Source organism: Citrus sinensis, chromosome 7 (assembly GCF_022201045.2).
Source record: "Citrus sinensis cultivar Valencia sweet orange chromosome 7, DVS_A1.0, whole genome shotgun sequence".
In the NCBI taxonomy this organism is placed as follows: Eukaryota; Viridiplantae; Streptophyta; class Magnoliopsida; order Sapindales; family Rutaceae; genus Citrus; species Citrus sinensis.
The window spans coordinates 17,896,802-17,913,328 of record NC_068562.1 but is presented as its reverse complement, the minus strand read 5'-3'; the positions used below and the strand labels follow the sequence as shown (position 1 = coordinate 17,913,328).

Sequence of the window (16,527 nt, the reverse complement as noted above, 5' to 3'; positions counted from 1 at the left end):
CAATTTTCACAACTCACAACGTTGGGTCATAATATAGAGGAAAATGAACGTGCAGAGCTTTTACTTCAAAGTCTACCAGATTCATATGATCAACTCATCATCAACCTGACGAACAACAATCCAGTAGACAGTTTAGTTTTCGACGATGTTGCAGCCTCCGTATTAAATGAGGAGAGCATGTGGAAAAATAAGGAAAATAGACAAGTAAGTTCGCAGCAAGCAGAGGCGTTATCGGTGACGAGAGGGAGATCAACGGAACGTGGCCCTAGTGGGATTCAAAATTATGGTAGATCAAAATCCAGAAGTAAGAAGAATGTTAAATGCTACAACTGTGGCAAGAAAGGACACGTCAAGAAAGAGTGTTGGAGTAACCAGAAGAGAAAAGAGGGCAAAGAACCTGAGTCATCAAATGCTTAGGGGTGTGTAGCAAGTACCTCGGATGATGGCGAAATTCTTTACAGCGAGGCAACAATTGTTTCAGAAGGCAGAAAATGATTATCTGATGTCTGGCTTATAGACTCAGGAGCTACCTAGCACATGACCTCTCGGAGAAAATGGTTCCACACATATGAACCTATCTCAGGAGGATCTGTATATATGGGTAATGATCATGCCTTGGAGATCGCTGGTATTGGTACTATTAAAATAAAAATGTTTGATGGTACAATTCGCACAATTGGGGAGGTACGACATGTCAACGACTTGAAGAAAAACTCATTGTCTTTGGGACAAATAGACAGTCATAGGTGAAAAACTCATAGGGAGAATGGAATTATGAAGATTGTTAAAGGCGCACTTGTATTGATGAAGGCAGAAAGAATCGGTGCTAATCTATTCATACTTAAAGGAGAAACACTACAGGAGGCTGATGCGTGTGTCCCGTCAAATGGAGAAAAGTCAACGATGATGTGGCATCTCAAACTTGGCCACATGTCAGAATAAGGTTTGAAGATTCTCTCTGAGCGAAAATTGCTTTCAGGGCTCAAATCGGTAAGTTTACCATTTAGCGAGCATTGTGTTATAAGTAAGCAGCATAGATTAAAATTCAGTAGATCTATTGCTAGAAGTAAATGCATTCTAGACTTGATTCATTCTGATGTTTGGGAATCACCGGATATATCCATGGGAGGTGCAAAGTATATGGTGACTTTCATTGATGATTATTTTAGAAGATGTTGGGTGTATCCAATTAAGAAAAAGTTAGATGTATTTCCAGTGTTTAAAGAATACAAAGCGCGGGTGGAACTTGAATCTAGTAAAAAGATCAAGTGCTTGAGGACGGATAATGGTGGAGAGTATACAGACGGCGAGTTTCTTGCTTTCTGTAAGCAAGAAGGTATTTAGAGACAATTCACTGTAGCATATATTCCTCAACAAAACGGAGTGGCGGAACGGATGAACAGAACTCTTACAGAAAGAATAAGAGCTATGTTGAGGACTGCTGGTCTACCTAATTCATTCTGAGCAGAAGCAGCCAAAACTGCTTGTTATATAGTAAATCGGTCGCCATTTACAGCTATTGGGCTGAAAACAGCGATGGAGATGTGGACTGGAAAGCCATCTGATTATTCATACCTACATGCATTTGGATGTCCTGTATACGTGATGTACAATGCACAAGAAAGAACAAAGTTAGATCCAAAATCTAGAAGATGTATCTTCTTGGGATATACTGATGAAGTAAAGGGGTATCGTCTGTGGGACCCCACTGCCCACCATATCGCCATTAGCAGAGATGTTATCTTTATAGAAGATCAACTGTAAAGGAGAGATAAAGATGATAGCAGTGTAAAAGAAAAGTTAGAGACTATACTGGTATATGTGGAAAGTAATCCAAAAGATTCAGATTCTTCTGAAGCAGCACCACAACACGAGGAATAAGAACTAGTCGAATCCGATGCTCCAGAAGTTCGTCGGTCAACTCATGAAAGATGACCGCCAACGTGGCACTCGGAGTATGTCACATAGATCAACGTTGCATACTGTCTTCTAACAGAGGATGGAGAGCCATCAACTTTCCATGAAACTTTAGAAAGCTCAGATGTTGCTTTGTTGATGACAGCAATGCAGGAAGAAATTGAAGCTCTGCATAAGAACAAGACATGGGAACTTGTACCACTACCACGTAGAAGAAAAGCCATTGGAAACAAATGGGCCTACAAGATCAAGCGTGATGGCAGTGACCTAGTGGAGTGGTATTGTGCAAGATTGGTGGTGAAAGGATATGCTCAGAAAGAATGTATTGACTTTAACGAGATATTTTCTCTGGTGGTTCGACTTACAACAGTCAGAGTTGTCTTGGCGATGTGTGCTATATTTGACTTACATCTTGAGCAGTTGGATGTGAAAACTGCATTTCTTTATGGGGAACTTGACGAAGAAATATATATGCTCCAACCAGAAGGTTTTGCAGAAACAGGAAAGGAGAACTTGGTTTGCAGGTTGAACAAATCTCTATACGGTCTCAAACAGGGGCCGAGATGTTGGTATAAGAGATTTGACTCCTTCATCATGAACCTTGGATACAACAGACTTAGTTCAGACCATTGTACATATTACAAGACGTTTGAAGATAATGATTTTATTATTTTGCTGTTGTACGTAGATGACATGTTGGTAGCAGGCCTTAACAAAGATCGAATCCAATAATTAAAGGCACAGTTGGCTAGGGAGTTTGAAATGAAGGACTTGGGACCAGCAAACAAGATTCTAGGGATGCAAATTTACCGAGACAGAAATAACATGAAGATTTGGCTTTCACAGAAGAATTACTTGAAGAAAATCTTGCGGCGCTTCAACATGCAAGATTGTAAGTCAATCTCTACCCCACTTCCTGTTAATTTCAAATTATCCTCAAGTATGTGTCCTAGCACTGAAGCAGAGAGGAACTAGATGTCTCGAGTACCGTATGCATCAGCAGTGGGAAGTTTGATGTTCGCTATGATGTGTACTAGACCAGACATTGCACAAGCAGTGGGAGCAGTCAGTCGATACATGGCGAATCCTGGTGGAGAGCATTGGATAGCTGTGAAGAGGATTCTGAGATACATCAGAGGAACCTCAAACAAGACCAGCAAACAAGATTCTAGGGATGCAAATTTACCGAGACAGAAATAACATGAAGATTTGGCTTTCACAGAAGAATTACTTGAAGAAAATCTTGCGGCGCTTCAACATGCAAGATTGTAAGTCAATCTCTACCCCACTTCCTGTTAATTTCAAATTATCCTCAAGTATGTGTCCTAGCACTGAAGCAGAGAGGAACTAGATGTCTTGAGTACCGTATGCATCAACAGTGGGAACTTGGGACCAGAAAACAAGATTCTAGGGATGCAAATTTACTGAGACAGAAATAACATGAAGATTTGGCTTTCACAGAAGAATTACTTGAAGAAAATCTTGCGGCGCTTCAACATGCAAGATTGTAAGTCAATCTCTACCCCACTTCCTGTTAATTTCAAATTATCCTCAAGTATGTGTCCTAGCACTGAAGCAGAGAGGAACTAGATGTCTCGAGTACCGTATGCATCAGCAGTGGGAAGTTTGATGTTCGCTATGATGTGTACTAGACCAGACATTGCACAAGCAGTGGGAGCAGTCAGTCGATACATGGCGAATCCTGGTGGAGAGCATTGGATAGCTGTGAAGAGGATTCTGAGATACATCAGAGGAACCTCAGATGTTGCATTATGTTATGGAGGATCAAAGTTTACTGTCAGGGGCTATGTGGATTAAGATTTTGCAGGAGATCTTGATAAAAGAAAATCCACTACTGGCTATGTGTTTACACTTGTAGGAGCAATTGTAAGCTGGGTTTCGAAGCTGCAGACCATTGTGGCTTTATCTACAACAGAAGCAGAATACATGGCAGCTACACAAGCTTGCAAGGAAGCTATTTGGATACAAAGATTACTGGAGGAGCTCGGGTACAAACAACAGAAAATTCCTGTGTTTTGTGACAGTCAGAGTGCCTTGCGCATTGCAAGGAATCCAGCCTTTCATTCCAGGACAAAACACGTAGGAGTTCAGTATCACTTCGTTCGAGAGAGTAGTGGAAGACGGAAGTGTGGATTTACAGAAAATCCATACGAAGGAGAACCTAGCAGATGTTTTGACCAAGCCGATAAATGCTGACAAGTTTATCTGGAGTAGATCCTCTTGTGGCCTAGCAGAAACGTAAGCAACATGATTATGGCGAAGTAGAAAGGATGGTGTGGAGACTGATTGATTTTCAATCTAATCTCCAAGTGGGAGAATGTCAAAATGCTTTGGTTGCAGCATCTAGAAGCTTTGAATAAGCAAAATTGGTGGCACACAGCTTTGAAGGCCAAGTAGATGCCGCCCAAGGAAAGAAACAAAAGAAGAAAAAGAGATGCCGGGCCGAAGAAGAAAAAGAAAAAGAAAAATTAATAAAATAATAATAATAATAAAATATTAAATGAACAATAGCTAATTTTGGCTATAAAAATGCTGGTTCCCTTCATTTGTAAATCATCGAGTTCTTTAGTTCTTTTCTTTATTTAGAGAGTGATTTCAAGAGTCTAGTGATTTGAGAGATTGAGTGTATTGGGGTTTTGGGTAGTGAGACAAAATATTACAATACTTGTAATCCTTATTTCACTAGTGAAATATTTTCTTTCTTTTTTCGCCCGTGGACGTAGGCTAAAAGCCGAACCACGTAATTTCTGGTGTCTATTTTTTGTGTTTGTTCTTTATTTTCATACAATTTCATTTTAGCTGCGTGTCTGCTTCACCCACCAATTTTCTAACATGATTTATGAATGTTTACATTCACTCCTAATGCATCTAAACTTAATAAAACGATAAAAATACCCTTAAATTTATTTATTAAAATATAATTTACTAAAGTTCTATTTTCTCCTTCCTCTCTCCATCTCTGTGTTCTTCCTACTCTTAATCAACAAACTCCGGGCTCGAAAAATTTGATTGATAGCACAAAAGACAAAAATACGTGTAAAATAAATACACTCTGTTTTTCTCCGGTCCTCGCTTTTTCTTTTGAATCAATCGAAGTCAAATATCTATGCTTTTGATGGTGTGGGACTGGAAGATACTGAGAAGATGAGTAAAAGAGAGAGGGAGAAAGGAGGTAATAGGGTGAAATTTATTGTTTTGAAATTATAAATATTTTTGTTACATATTTAATTATTTAGTTTACGGGAAAACTAATAATATGGTGATAGAGTAATTAATTTTAAAAAATTGAGAGTGCATGGTCAATTCATGAGAGGTAATTGGAAATTAACTCTTTCATTGTCCACCATTTTTTTTACATGTGAACACTTTTGGTTGAATTTTATATTTGCACACACACATGCAATATTAGTTTAAATAAAAACCATATCGTAAATATATAAATCAAAAAGTGACTTATGGTATTATTTTATTAATATTGTTTTTATAGTTTGGGTTGAGCGTCTAACCCAGCCAACCTATTAAAAATATGATATTATTATTAAAATTATTACTTAAAAAAATCTCATAAAAGAATTTTATGTTTTGTTGAAGATAAGTTCGAGTACACACTCGAATAAATTGACTATCATTAATCCAAAGCCAGATTTTCGATACGTCAATAGTCCATATTCAGGCTATTAATTTTTTTGTTTCCTTGCATAATCAACCATGTTTGACTAACGAATGTGTGTGTCTGTGTGTGTCTGTGTGTATTTCTATCTTAAATATTTACTATTTTTTAAAATCAATTATCAAATAAAGTGGTGGAAAATCACTGGTGTGGAGCCTGAACCTCCGCATTACTTTATTCTAGAAAGCCGATCCAACAATTGCATAGATCTCAAAATTTTGAGTCAGTGTTATGATAACTATCTCATAAATCCACCATTCGACGTCACTGGAGCACCATCGGACGCCACTTGCGATGGTGACACCATATGACTTGCTATTTTAATTTTAAAAATAAATAATTAAATTAAATATTATTATTTATATAATGAATTAGACTATTTGTTTGAACTTAAAATTTTTACTGAAAATTTTGACAAAAATTTATATCCTTTAGTCTCATCAAATATCTAATGGTAAAGATTAAAGGTCGATGATTAGCGACATTCATGTTACTTGCTGGTTTTATATCTTTACCGTTAAATTCTATCATATCAACATAAATTTGTATGAAAATTTTATGTCAACACTTTATGTTAAATTGCATGCCTTCCACCTACATGTTGATTCATGTCCGTTATGTATTATGATTATTATTTTCCTAGTTTTTTTCGTAATAATCAAACAGAATTACCTGTTGGGGAAAATCGCCATCTTGCAGCTGCGAATTTATCAGCAGTTTTGCAGCACGGTGAAGAGGAGTAGGATTTCTTTCCATCTAACACAAAAACAAAATTAAATTTATGTAGTGACAAAATGAAAGGAGTTACTTTTTCTATTTTTTAGCAGAATTCTATGATTCATATATCGTACAAGTCGTTAAAGAAATTATTGTGTAGTAACTAGCAACCAGTTACCTGTCCAGCATGGATTAAACTCAACATAGCCCATGCAGTTTGTACTAAATTTGATCGGTTTCCATCAAGAGGTACATATTTCTACATCACCAAACACAATGATTATATTTTGTAAAAATCACTAATTTTTTAAATTTAAAACTAAAAAGAAAAAAAGAAATGCGAAACCTAGTTCCTATACTTCAAGAAAACCTATTGAAAATTTAGGCAGCAATTTGTCGTTTGTTCGTTCATATTTATATATTTCTGAAACTCTTAATGATCTGAATATATACATTCGTATAATATTTATCTTAAGAAAACCTAATCTTTTCTTGCTAATATTTTTCATTAGGATAAATATGTGAAAACAATATTTTCAGATACTTCATTTAGAGATGGAAAAAATAAAACTAAAAAGTATGTCATTCTGATTTATACCAAAATGTATATCATTTTGATTTATACTTTCTCACATACACACATATAGATTTTAGTCAAATTTAGATTTATTCATATTCTACATAGGCATTATCGTTTCGCCCACTATCATCATTAGGCATGTCTTCCGAGAGGCTCCATCTGCTGCTGATTTCATGGCCAATTCGGCCTATACTAGTCAAACTCATCAATGATTTTTTAGTCAAAGGGACCTTAGAGCTAATTTGTCTAGCATTCTTTAGTTGGATACTCTCAAGATCCCACATGTTCGACATTAATTTCACCGTGTTGACTTAGAGTATTTTGTAGATTGCTTGATATTTTTGCTTCTCTTAAGAGATTTTGGTTTATATTCTCCTCCTTATGATTTTTTTTATTAGTTGATTTATATTAAAGGTAGGGGTCCGGCCTAACCCCCTCCCATCTTGGTAGTTTAAAAAAAAAAAAACTTTGTATACACCGAAAACATGTTAAGTCAAAATTTTACACTTAATTCTATTCATTTGTGATACTTAAGTTCGTAATAAAACATTTCAAAAACTAAAACTAAATCATGATCATAGCGAAACCTAGTGGCAGAACCAGGACTTCATTTCATATTACTAGCTACCTATTTTAGGATCTATTATTTTTTTATTTTTTTTATCGCAAATCCTAGTTACTGATAATTCCATGAGAACAATAAGGTTAATAATATTTGAGGGAATTCAAGTTTCTATACATTTATAATTATTGATCAAATCCAAATAAAATTACCTTGTTTGGGCAGGAATGGTAACTCTCTCCCCAACCACCATCTTCGCACTGAATTTTGAGTAAAAATTCTGTTGCTTTGCGTATGGCTAAACAATTACTGTAAGTCTTTTTTGCAGCAGCTAGCCCTGAAATTGCGAACCATATTCCGTACAAGAAGCAGATTCCCCAGCTACCATACCTGTCAAAGCATAATTTATTTTTGATAAACAATTTTCTAGGCTCCGCTTAACATCTTGGTAGAAATCGAATAACTATGCAAACAACTTTTGATTATTTTATGATTTCTGTTGACCATTGAAAAGTTTAAAAGAAATTGTTAATTAGTCTCTTTAAATATTCTTTTAGTTTCTACAGTTTAAGTCAATTATCTAGTTAAAAGCATCTAACACACTCATGTCACTACTTTTTTAATTTTTGCATCTGATTTTCAAGGGTAAAATAGTATTTCTATAGTCTAATATAACTTAAAGATTCATACAAAATTGACATACAGGTGAAGAATTGATAAATTAAGTAACCTAGTTAAATAATTTGCTAGTTAGATTAATTGGAATTTTTTCACGACTAATAAAAGATCTCCTATTCCAAGCAGCTCACATACATGGGGGGAGATTAAGATGGGCAGAAAGACTTTAGTCCAGCCTGCAATGAAAAGACCGGGCTTAGCGCCTTAATTTTCCAGGTCCGTTTTGTATTAGGCTTGGACGTGGTGGTACAACAAAAAGCCTGGGCTTGGCCTAACCCATAATTTAAAAAAATATATATATATTTTAGTTAACTAAAATCCCATAATTACTTTCTTGGTACACTTCTTGCTTCTTATACCAGGGAGTAATTCAAATACTCTTCACTCACCAGAACTAGAAGCGCAGAAAATGAGCAAATGTGATAATTACGCAACGACTCATGAAATATGAGCGCTGGTATAACTTTCGTGGTCTAATCTCTGAATAATTTAACCAGTTAAAAGAATCATGTAAAAGAGTAATTTTGAAAATGAGTGGTGTAAATTAAAAAATGGCGGTTGAAGAGATAAATTTAAAGGGTCAATGCCACTAGTCATTTATTTAAAAACACTGGCTTCAGCAGAGGCTTAGGCCAAGCCAAGCCTGGCCCCAACTCATTTACCATTATTAGGAGAAAATTGAATTGTTACCAACCCATTAAAAAAATAAAATATAATATAAAAGCGCACACCTTAAAATAATCATGATTTTTTTTATAGCGAAACGTACCAAGAACCGTCAGGTTTTTGTGTATCTTCAATGAATTTTGCAGCATTTCTGATTAAGTTTTTAACCTCTTTTGCCCTGTGCTTTGGATATAACTTCTTAAACAAAGTCATTGCCTTCAACGTTGATGCAGTGCACTCAACTTTACTGGATCCAACACAATTCACAATTTCTCTAATAAGTCTACATCGAAATTCATAGCAAGAATATTTGTATATGATCAAACAAAAATTTGAAGAAATCTTACTCATGCTCAATGATTACTTGGTCAAGGAATTCTATAGGATTGAGCAACTGAGGATGAACAAAAAAAAAAAAATTTATTTCAATTAATATAGATATTAATGAATTTTTTTTTAAAGGTAAGAACTGAGAAAGTCTAAATTTATTATTTATCATCTTATTTTTTTAGGATTTGAACTCGAGTGATTAGTCAAATAAAACTGCATAAAACGGCTAGAAAAAATTATTTTACATTCAAAATTTTTACCTCTAACCTGGCTGGTGCTCTCGTTGGCTCCCAGGCTCGTACTCTACCAGTTTCACTCTGCACAAAAGTTTTTGGACTAATGAGCCATTGATCAATTGTTTTTGGAGAAGTAAATTATTAAAATAATATGTAAGTCTAAACTAAAAGATATATTTAGTTGGAGCCACTTTTATACCATTATTTGCATGAATATTCATCGAATAATTGTAACGTACATACCTAATTACAGAGATGTTATAATTAATTTTAATAGACAAGTATACATTCACATGATTAAGATTCTCTCAAAATGTATCTTTCTCTAGGGTAAAAGCTTGTTTAGTCCCTATATTATGAGGTTAGTGTCCATTTAGTCCCTGAATTTTTAAAAACACCTCAAAACGTCCCTGCTACTAAATATTGACACTTATGCCATTATTTTTGATTATTTTTAACTTGCTTTTACAATATTACATTTTTACAATAATGTTTCTTTTTTGGATATTAATAAAAAAATTAAATTATCAAATTAAACTCAAAAATAAAATAAAAACAAAAAAGGTAAATATTAATTTTTGTGGAAGCTCACATATGTCTAAAAAATTAATATCGTAAAAAATTACATTATCAATTTTTTTAGAAAAATTAATATTTTAACTCAAGAGTGTGTTCCACAAAAATTAATATATATATTTTTATTTTATTTTATTTTTTGGTGTTAAACTGGTAATTTATTTTTTTCTTTTTAATAATGTCTAAAAAAATTATTATAATAGGGTTATTTTTTTCTTTTTAATAATGTCTAAAAAATTATTATAATAGGGCAATATTATAAAAATAAGTTAAAAGGAACAAAAGATAATGGCAAAAGTGTCAATAATTTAATAGTAGGGATGATTTGAGGTATTTTTAAAAATATAGGGACTAAACGGGCACTAACTTCAAAATATAAGGACTAAACGAACTTTTACCCTCTTTCTCTAAGCAGAAGATAGATGGGGATTTTGGGATTAATACATAAAAATATAAGAATAATTAAATTTTAACAATACACTATCAGTAATGAACACGTGTCATGCAGGCAAGGGGAAAATTATGTACAAGCCCATTATCATTTTGGTAATCACCAGGTTAAAAAAAGAAGTACATGAAGAAAAAGATACCAATTGAAATTTGAGCATTGATCGGATTTATGATTCTAAACTTTTTTTAAAGTCTAGAAAAACTATTAAGATAAATGGTTTAATAGTATAATGCCATTATACTATTAAACCATATTATCCTGTTCAACTATATAGTTTAATAACTTTTTATTTTATTTTAATAAAGTTCAAGATCTGAATTGGAACATTTCTATTGAAATTTTATTATGTTTTATGCAAATTTTATGTTTAGATTTTTTTTTTTTTGTTTTACATAATTTGCTATAGCCTACTATATTTTAAGACTTCTGGACTATGACCCCAACCATTTGGCTCCTCAATTTTATTGATATAATGTTACAGTCGATTTAAGTTTACATTGTCTCCACTATGACCCCACTGCACACAAAATCTTAAAAAGCTTAAGAGTCCAAATTAGGAAAAGATCTCATTTCAGGCATACAATTGATGTTCGGAGATTAATTTTTTGTCACATGTAGTAAAATTTGAAAACAGTATATACAAATAATAAGGTTGCAATTCGAAATTGTTCAGTCCTTACCTGCATAGGAAGTATGCAATTAATAGCATCATAAAATCTTTCAGGTTCCATTTTTTCTCCAACAATTTCTGGTTGCATCAGTGAGAAGTGTAGACAACACTGTATACATGAAATACGGAAGATATTTTCAATTTATGTGTAAAATTATGTAGAAAAATTGTTGAAAAGTCAAGCATGCTTGCATGAGACAGTTAGCATGCAAATTTCAAGCACACAATTGTTGAGCTAGTGTGATCCAATTTCATGTGTGAGCATGATCTCTTCACCAAAAGTCACACCGAAGCCATTAAAATTGAAAAATGGGTAAGATTTTTCTATGCGTTCATATTGTATGCTTGGCCTATAAATAGAGAAGCAAAATGCATTTGTAACTCATCCCAATTGAGAGCGTTGAGAGCAATTACAAGTGAAGCAATTTGAGAGATTTAAGAGAGCTTTCACTTGAGTGTTCTAGTGATCATACAATTAGATGTATTGGAGTTGTGGGTTTTAAGAGCTTTTTCCACTTTTGTAAATTCTCATTTATTAATAAAATTATCTTTCAATCTTTACCTGTGGACATAAGCATTACACCGAACCATGTAAATTATTGTGTTTTATTTTCTTTACATTTATTTATCACCACATTTATATTTTTTCAGAAGTCACAGCAACCATAGTATATGTAATTGCTAAACCTGCGCTTCCGCAACAAAAATAATGAACATTTCAATTATCTTTAATTACCAGTAAGGCTTCTGCAGTATAATCAGAAACTGGCCATCCATGATCTTTATTGGAAAATGTCCATGCTCCTTTTGACATGTGACGAAACATGCTTTTAAAATCTCCTGGAGGATTATTAGTGACCTGCCAAAATGCATGCACATGTTTGAAACAACATAAAAAATTGATAAGTGTGTTTTATATATATATATATAAAAAGGAAAATTAACCTGACATATTTTAAGGAAGTCATGTGCTTTCATAAGTATTGGACCAATTTCGTCAGTGAGAGTGCAAGCAAGCAAAGCTTGAACGGCAAAAGCACAATCCCATGTTTGACTACCGAAACTCTCCATTCATTGTTAACAATAACTTTTCAACTCACAACGATTAAAATATTGAAAACTCTCTAGTGCGGAGGTTCACCAATTAAATGCAGGGTTAAGCTAGATATTAGATACTTATATGTAGACTCTTCTAGAGAGGGTTTCCTTTTACAAATTTTAATATACTAAAAATAAAATATATTACATTAAATTTCTTATATTTTAGTTTACCTTTATTTTATTAAATTAAAAGATTTCCTATTAAAAATTTTCTTATAAGTAAAGTTGTGCTCGGATGAGGACATTCACATGAATTTTCGTGTGAATTTAGGTTTGACAAAATTATAAACGATTTTCACAATATTGTAAAATCTTGAATCTGTACGAAAAATCGTAAGATATAATTTATTAGCTATTCTCGTCTTAGTCCAAATCTTAATTTTAAAATGAAGAATTATCTTACTAGAAAGTGATTATCAATTGCCCATTTTAAGATGTCATGCATTACATCACAAGTTTTAAAAAGAAGAAAAAATATCTGATTACATGAAATTAATTGTATTGAAATGCGCATTAGTACTGTTCTACATCTATGGTTAGAGTGATCAGATTATAAAAGTTAATGGATCTAACTAATATTCAAAAACTAATTCTTGAGTTAAGGATTTTTCAAATTTATATTCTTATTCCAAGAATTATTGTTTATCTAAATTGAGATTTTTCCCTCTATTACGTACGGACTAGTCCACACTGTCCTATTTACCCTAATCTCTATCATTTGGAATAATAGTGTGCATTCCAATCGTGAGTATGTTAATTAATAAGTTGAGGATTCCCACAATAATATCTACCAAAGTACAGCTTTTTTTCTTCAAGATTTTAAAATACAATCTAAAGAAAAATGCTAAAAGTATGTGTGCATGCTTATAATATAATTAATGCAGGACGAACTTACACGAACCTGCACCTTCATTCCATCTTCTCCAACCCATAAATACTCCCCGATCCTAGGAAGATGCTTCTTAAAATAATCGCTGTTAGGATCTTCGATCCAACAACAGAGCATATTCAATGGCTGGTCGATCAAGCATGTATCAATTAACATATACGAGTCTGGAAAATATAAATGTATAGCTGATAATACGCATATTGCCATCTTATCTTATTACTTTAATTCAATTACCTTTTCAACACATTCAATAGTCATGTACCGACTGGCCTCATCTTCATAATGAATGTGATTCATCGCTATTTCTAGAGACTTCTCTCGCAATTTGTTAAGAGGCCAACGATTAAGAATGGGCTCAACTACATTATAAAGAGTATCCCAAAGCAAGTTTTGAACGGTAGTATGCGGAAAGAAGATATCCTCCTGCAAAGAAAAATGCTTTCATAATCATTCCATCAATCGATAAAGTCTCTCAATGCATGACCATTCATTCCAACGACTGAGGTTAAAGGGTGTATTTTTGACAGTTGTACTACGAGGTCAAGTTACAAGTGTTTACCGAACACTTTGACAGATTAACTCGAAGAATGATTAAAAAACAAAGGGGAAAATAAAAAAAAAATCAGGTAAAATAAGGTGAAATCAATTTAAAATCAATTTAATGCAAGAACCTTTGCACAGAAATGTCGCATTTTACTCCAATCAATGTCAGTGTAAGGTTGAGTGTAAATCTCTTCTCTCAGCTGTAAAATAAGTGGTGTGATTGGACCGACAAATCTTTTTCCATACAAATATGACATAGGCATGTATGTCACCCGACAGTAGCAATTCAATTTTCCTGTAATATTGAAACAAAATGAAAATTCAGAGTAAGAATTGAACTCATAGCATATTTTAGAACTTAACTTAAACAGAGATATAGCAACATCAATTTGAAATTTGAAATTAAAATTGAACTTCAAACCAATAATAACTATTTATTTAACCCGTTTATTTATGCTCATAATTAAGGTTAGCCCCCAAATTAATGTTTCGACTATTTAATTACTTATTCACCCTTGCTCATTCAATGCTCTAACAATCATTTTCCGATAAAGAAAATATTAATCGTTTACTCAATCTTTTGAAATACCCTAAAAATTTAAATTTGTTCAGCAGTCCATCCATTGTTTTCAAATTATATCCTGTTGGGTCCTTGTCACCAATACAAATTAGCTTTGGATGATGTCACAACAGTAATTTAGACATTTAATATGTTATTATTTGTCAAAAAAATCAATTTTTTATCCAATAGCTATCATATTTTTTTACCTCAATGATTGCTAAAAAGTATCAAAATTTCACCCGTTATTATGCTACACTTCAAGAGCAAAATGTCATTTTATTGAGATGCTTTAACATTATTAAAGGAAATATGAAAAACTGGTGCAATTTATAAACTTAGCATGGGCCGGTGAACAAATTAAAACCTTTACAGCAACAAATTTCTGGTGAACAATTGAAAATTTATACTTTACAAAGTGGAAGCCCGAAAATTTAACTGACAACAATAATGAATGATGCTTATAATGATTTTACAAGTTCTATGAACTAACCTGGACTGATAGGTAAAAAGGAAGGAATTTTCCAAAATTCTGGAGGCATTGGGTTGCATCCAGACCAATCATAAACACCAAGAATCTATTAGATAAATAAAAAAAACAAAATCATTTCATTTTATGAATATTGTTGCTTATAATCAAGATTTCAATGGATTAAAACTATATATATAATTTAGCAGGAAGAGTGATGGATTATACTGAAAGCCAAGTCTTTCCCCAAGATGTTACGCCCATTGCTCCCCCGCGATCAAGAATCCACTTTCGAGCTCTTGCACAAGCGTTGTTCTCGCCACCGTCGGGTCCTTCTCCCAGTAAACGCATGCAAATGTAGTTAAAAACAGTACCAAACATTGTGCTGTGCCCCTCAACGTGTAATCCTCATCCCCCATCTTCATTCTGTTTATATAATGCACATAATATTGCAATTCAAAATTAGTCAATGTGCATGAGAATTTAAACAGGGTACAACAATCAATGATTTAATTTTTAAGTACCTGATGATTGTATGTGTAACGAAGCATTTCTTTGCGATGTTCACTAGAGAGTACACTGTTAAGATACCCCGTAATGTATAAATAAATAACCTGCACATTTTCAAAAATTTAAAATCTAGACTAATAGTCGAATGAATAAAAAAGTACTTTGATTGTAAATTTGTGAGAATTATGAATTAAAGATAATTACAAATGGGGTGTTATAAAACAAGGGGCCAGAATTATCAGCAGGCCAGTGGCCATGGCTAGATTGCAAGGCTGAAAATATGTGAACTGCCCTCCGCAATGCGCCTGTGGCAGTTTCAAGTGTTATCTCCTCTCCATGGTCAGCAATTTTGACTACGGAATTGTTTGTTTGAATTTCTTCTCTCTTAAAACCTGTAATTAATTGGCAAACAAATTATGTATGTTCTGTTAATCGAATTGGAAAAAACATCTTAGTGTTCGTGGATTACACAAATTACCTGAATTTGCCAGATGAGGTTAGAAGAATTTTTAACATTGAAGCGGTTATTGAAGTAATTCAAACGAGCCCCCTCAACCTCAGCTAGCTCCTCAGGGGAGTCTGCATCAGGATCAAATTCCCAAATTTGCCTACCGACATGGTTGTTTGTGCTGAATATATATGGATCATTTTTTGTCCTATGATCTCCAATCTTAAGCCTCCACATTATGCTTCTTAATTCTCAAGAACACAATTAAAGAAATGATTGTCCTTCACGTACGCTTATAATTATCATTCAGGTACCATTTTCACCCGTCCTAGGCTCTTTATAAGTCCTTCTCAAACTGAGGATGGCCTACAAAATTAATGAGAATGAAATCAAGAAACTTTTTATCTAGTCATTTATTATACTCTGGTTTGGAACTCAATTATGACCTTGTCTCTATAAAATAAATGTTTTGGTGATGTCACCACAAAGTAGTTAGTAGTTGTCTCTTTATTTAACATACCACAAAACTACATTACAAACTTGTATATTGTAATATAATAATCTATTAAGTGATGCTGTTCACCTTATAATAATATGCCGTTATCTAGTTAATCTATCATTTTAATACCATTCATATATTATTATAAAATCATATCATATGTCCATATAGTCACAATATAATGGAGAGAGATGTTCAATAGATTATTTTTCTACAATAACATAGATACTTATAGAATCATGATAATAATTAATATACAAAACAATTATATACCACGAAAATGCATATTACAGGCAAGACATCTTTATTGATTTTGGGGTCGGACAGGAAAATTATTAATTGTTTCTGAATTTCTACGGCCGAGCGATGACGGTTAATGGGACTGGATCACATAAAGGACGTTGGTCCCATTACTCTCCCAAATAAAAAATCTGA

The 16,527-nt window shown here is 33.3% G+C and overlaps 1 protein-coding gene across 2 annotated transcripts in view; it reads right to left on the bottom strand.

The window, feature by feature from the left end:
• Positions 1 to 15,891, bottom strand: part of LOC102610644 (beta-amyrin synthase-like) — a 98,217-nt gene extending 82,326 nt beyond the window's left edge. The window contains exons 1-16 of one of the 2 annotated variants that reach the window (XM_052444738.1): positions 15,350 to 15,515; positions 15,160 to 15,249; positions 14,864 to 15,061; positions 14,660 to 14,744; positions 13,736 to 13,902; positions 13,299 to 13,487; positions 13,077 to 13,190; positions 12,020 to 12,139; positions 11,811 to 11,933; positions 11,085 to 11,183; positions 9,402 to 9,458; positions 9,159 to 9,205; positions 8,915 to 9,058; positions 7,680 to 7,857; positions 6,504 to 6,584; positions 6,281 to 6,364 (exon numbers count right to left, since the gene is read on the bottom strand). In XM_052444738.1, the coding sequence (XP_052300698.1) occupies positions 6,281 to 6,364; positions 6,504 to 6,584; positions 7,680 to 7,857; positions 8,915 to 9,058; positions 9,159 to 9,205; positions 9,402 to 9,458; positions 11,085 to 11,183; positions 11,811 to 11,933; positions 12,020 to 12,139; positions 13,077 to 13,190; positions 13,299 to 13,487; positions 13,736 to 13,902; positions 14,660 to 14,744; positions 14,864 to 15,016 (1,641 nt within the window). In that variant the 5' untranslated portion in view covers positions 15,017 to 15,061; positions 15,160 to 15,249; positions 15,350 to 15,515. Of the gene's footprint in view, positions 1 to 6,280; positions 6,365 to 6,503; positions 6,585 to 7,679; positions 7,858 to 8,914; positions 9,059 to 9,158; positions 9,206 to 9,401; positions 9,459 to 11,084; positions 11,184 to 11,810; positions 11,934 to 12,019; positions 12,140 to 13,076; positions 13,191 to 13,298; positions 13,488 to 13,735; positions 13,903 to 14,659; positions 14,745 to 14,863; positions 15,062 to 15,159; positions 15,250 to 15,349; positions 15,516 to 15,701 lie in introns of those variants that run through there. The other variant, XM_052444739.1, reaches the window with a different exon arrangement.
• Positions 15,892 to 16,527: the final 636 nt, after the last annotated feature.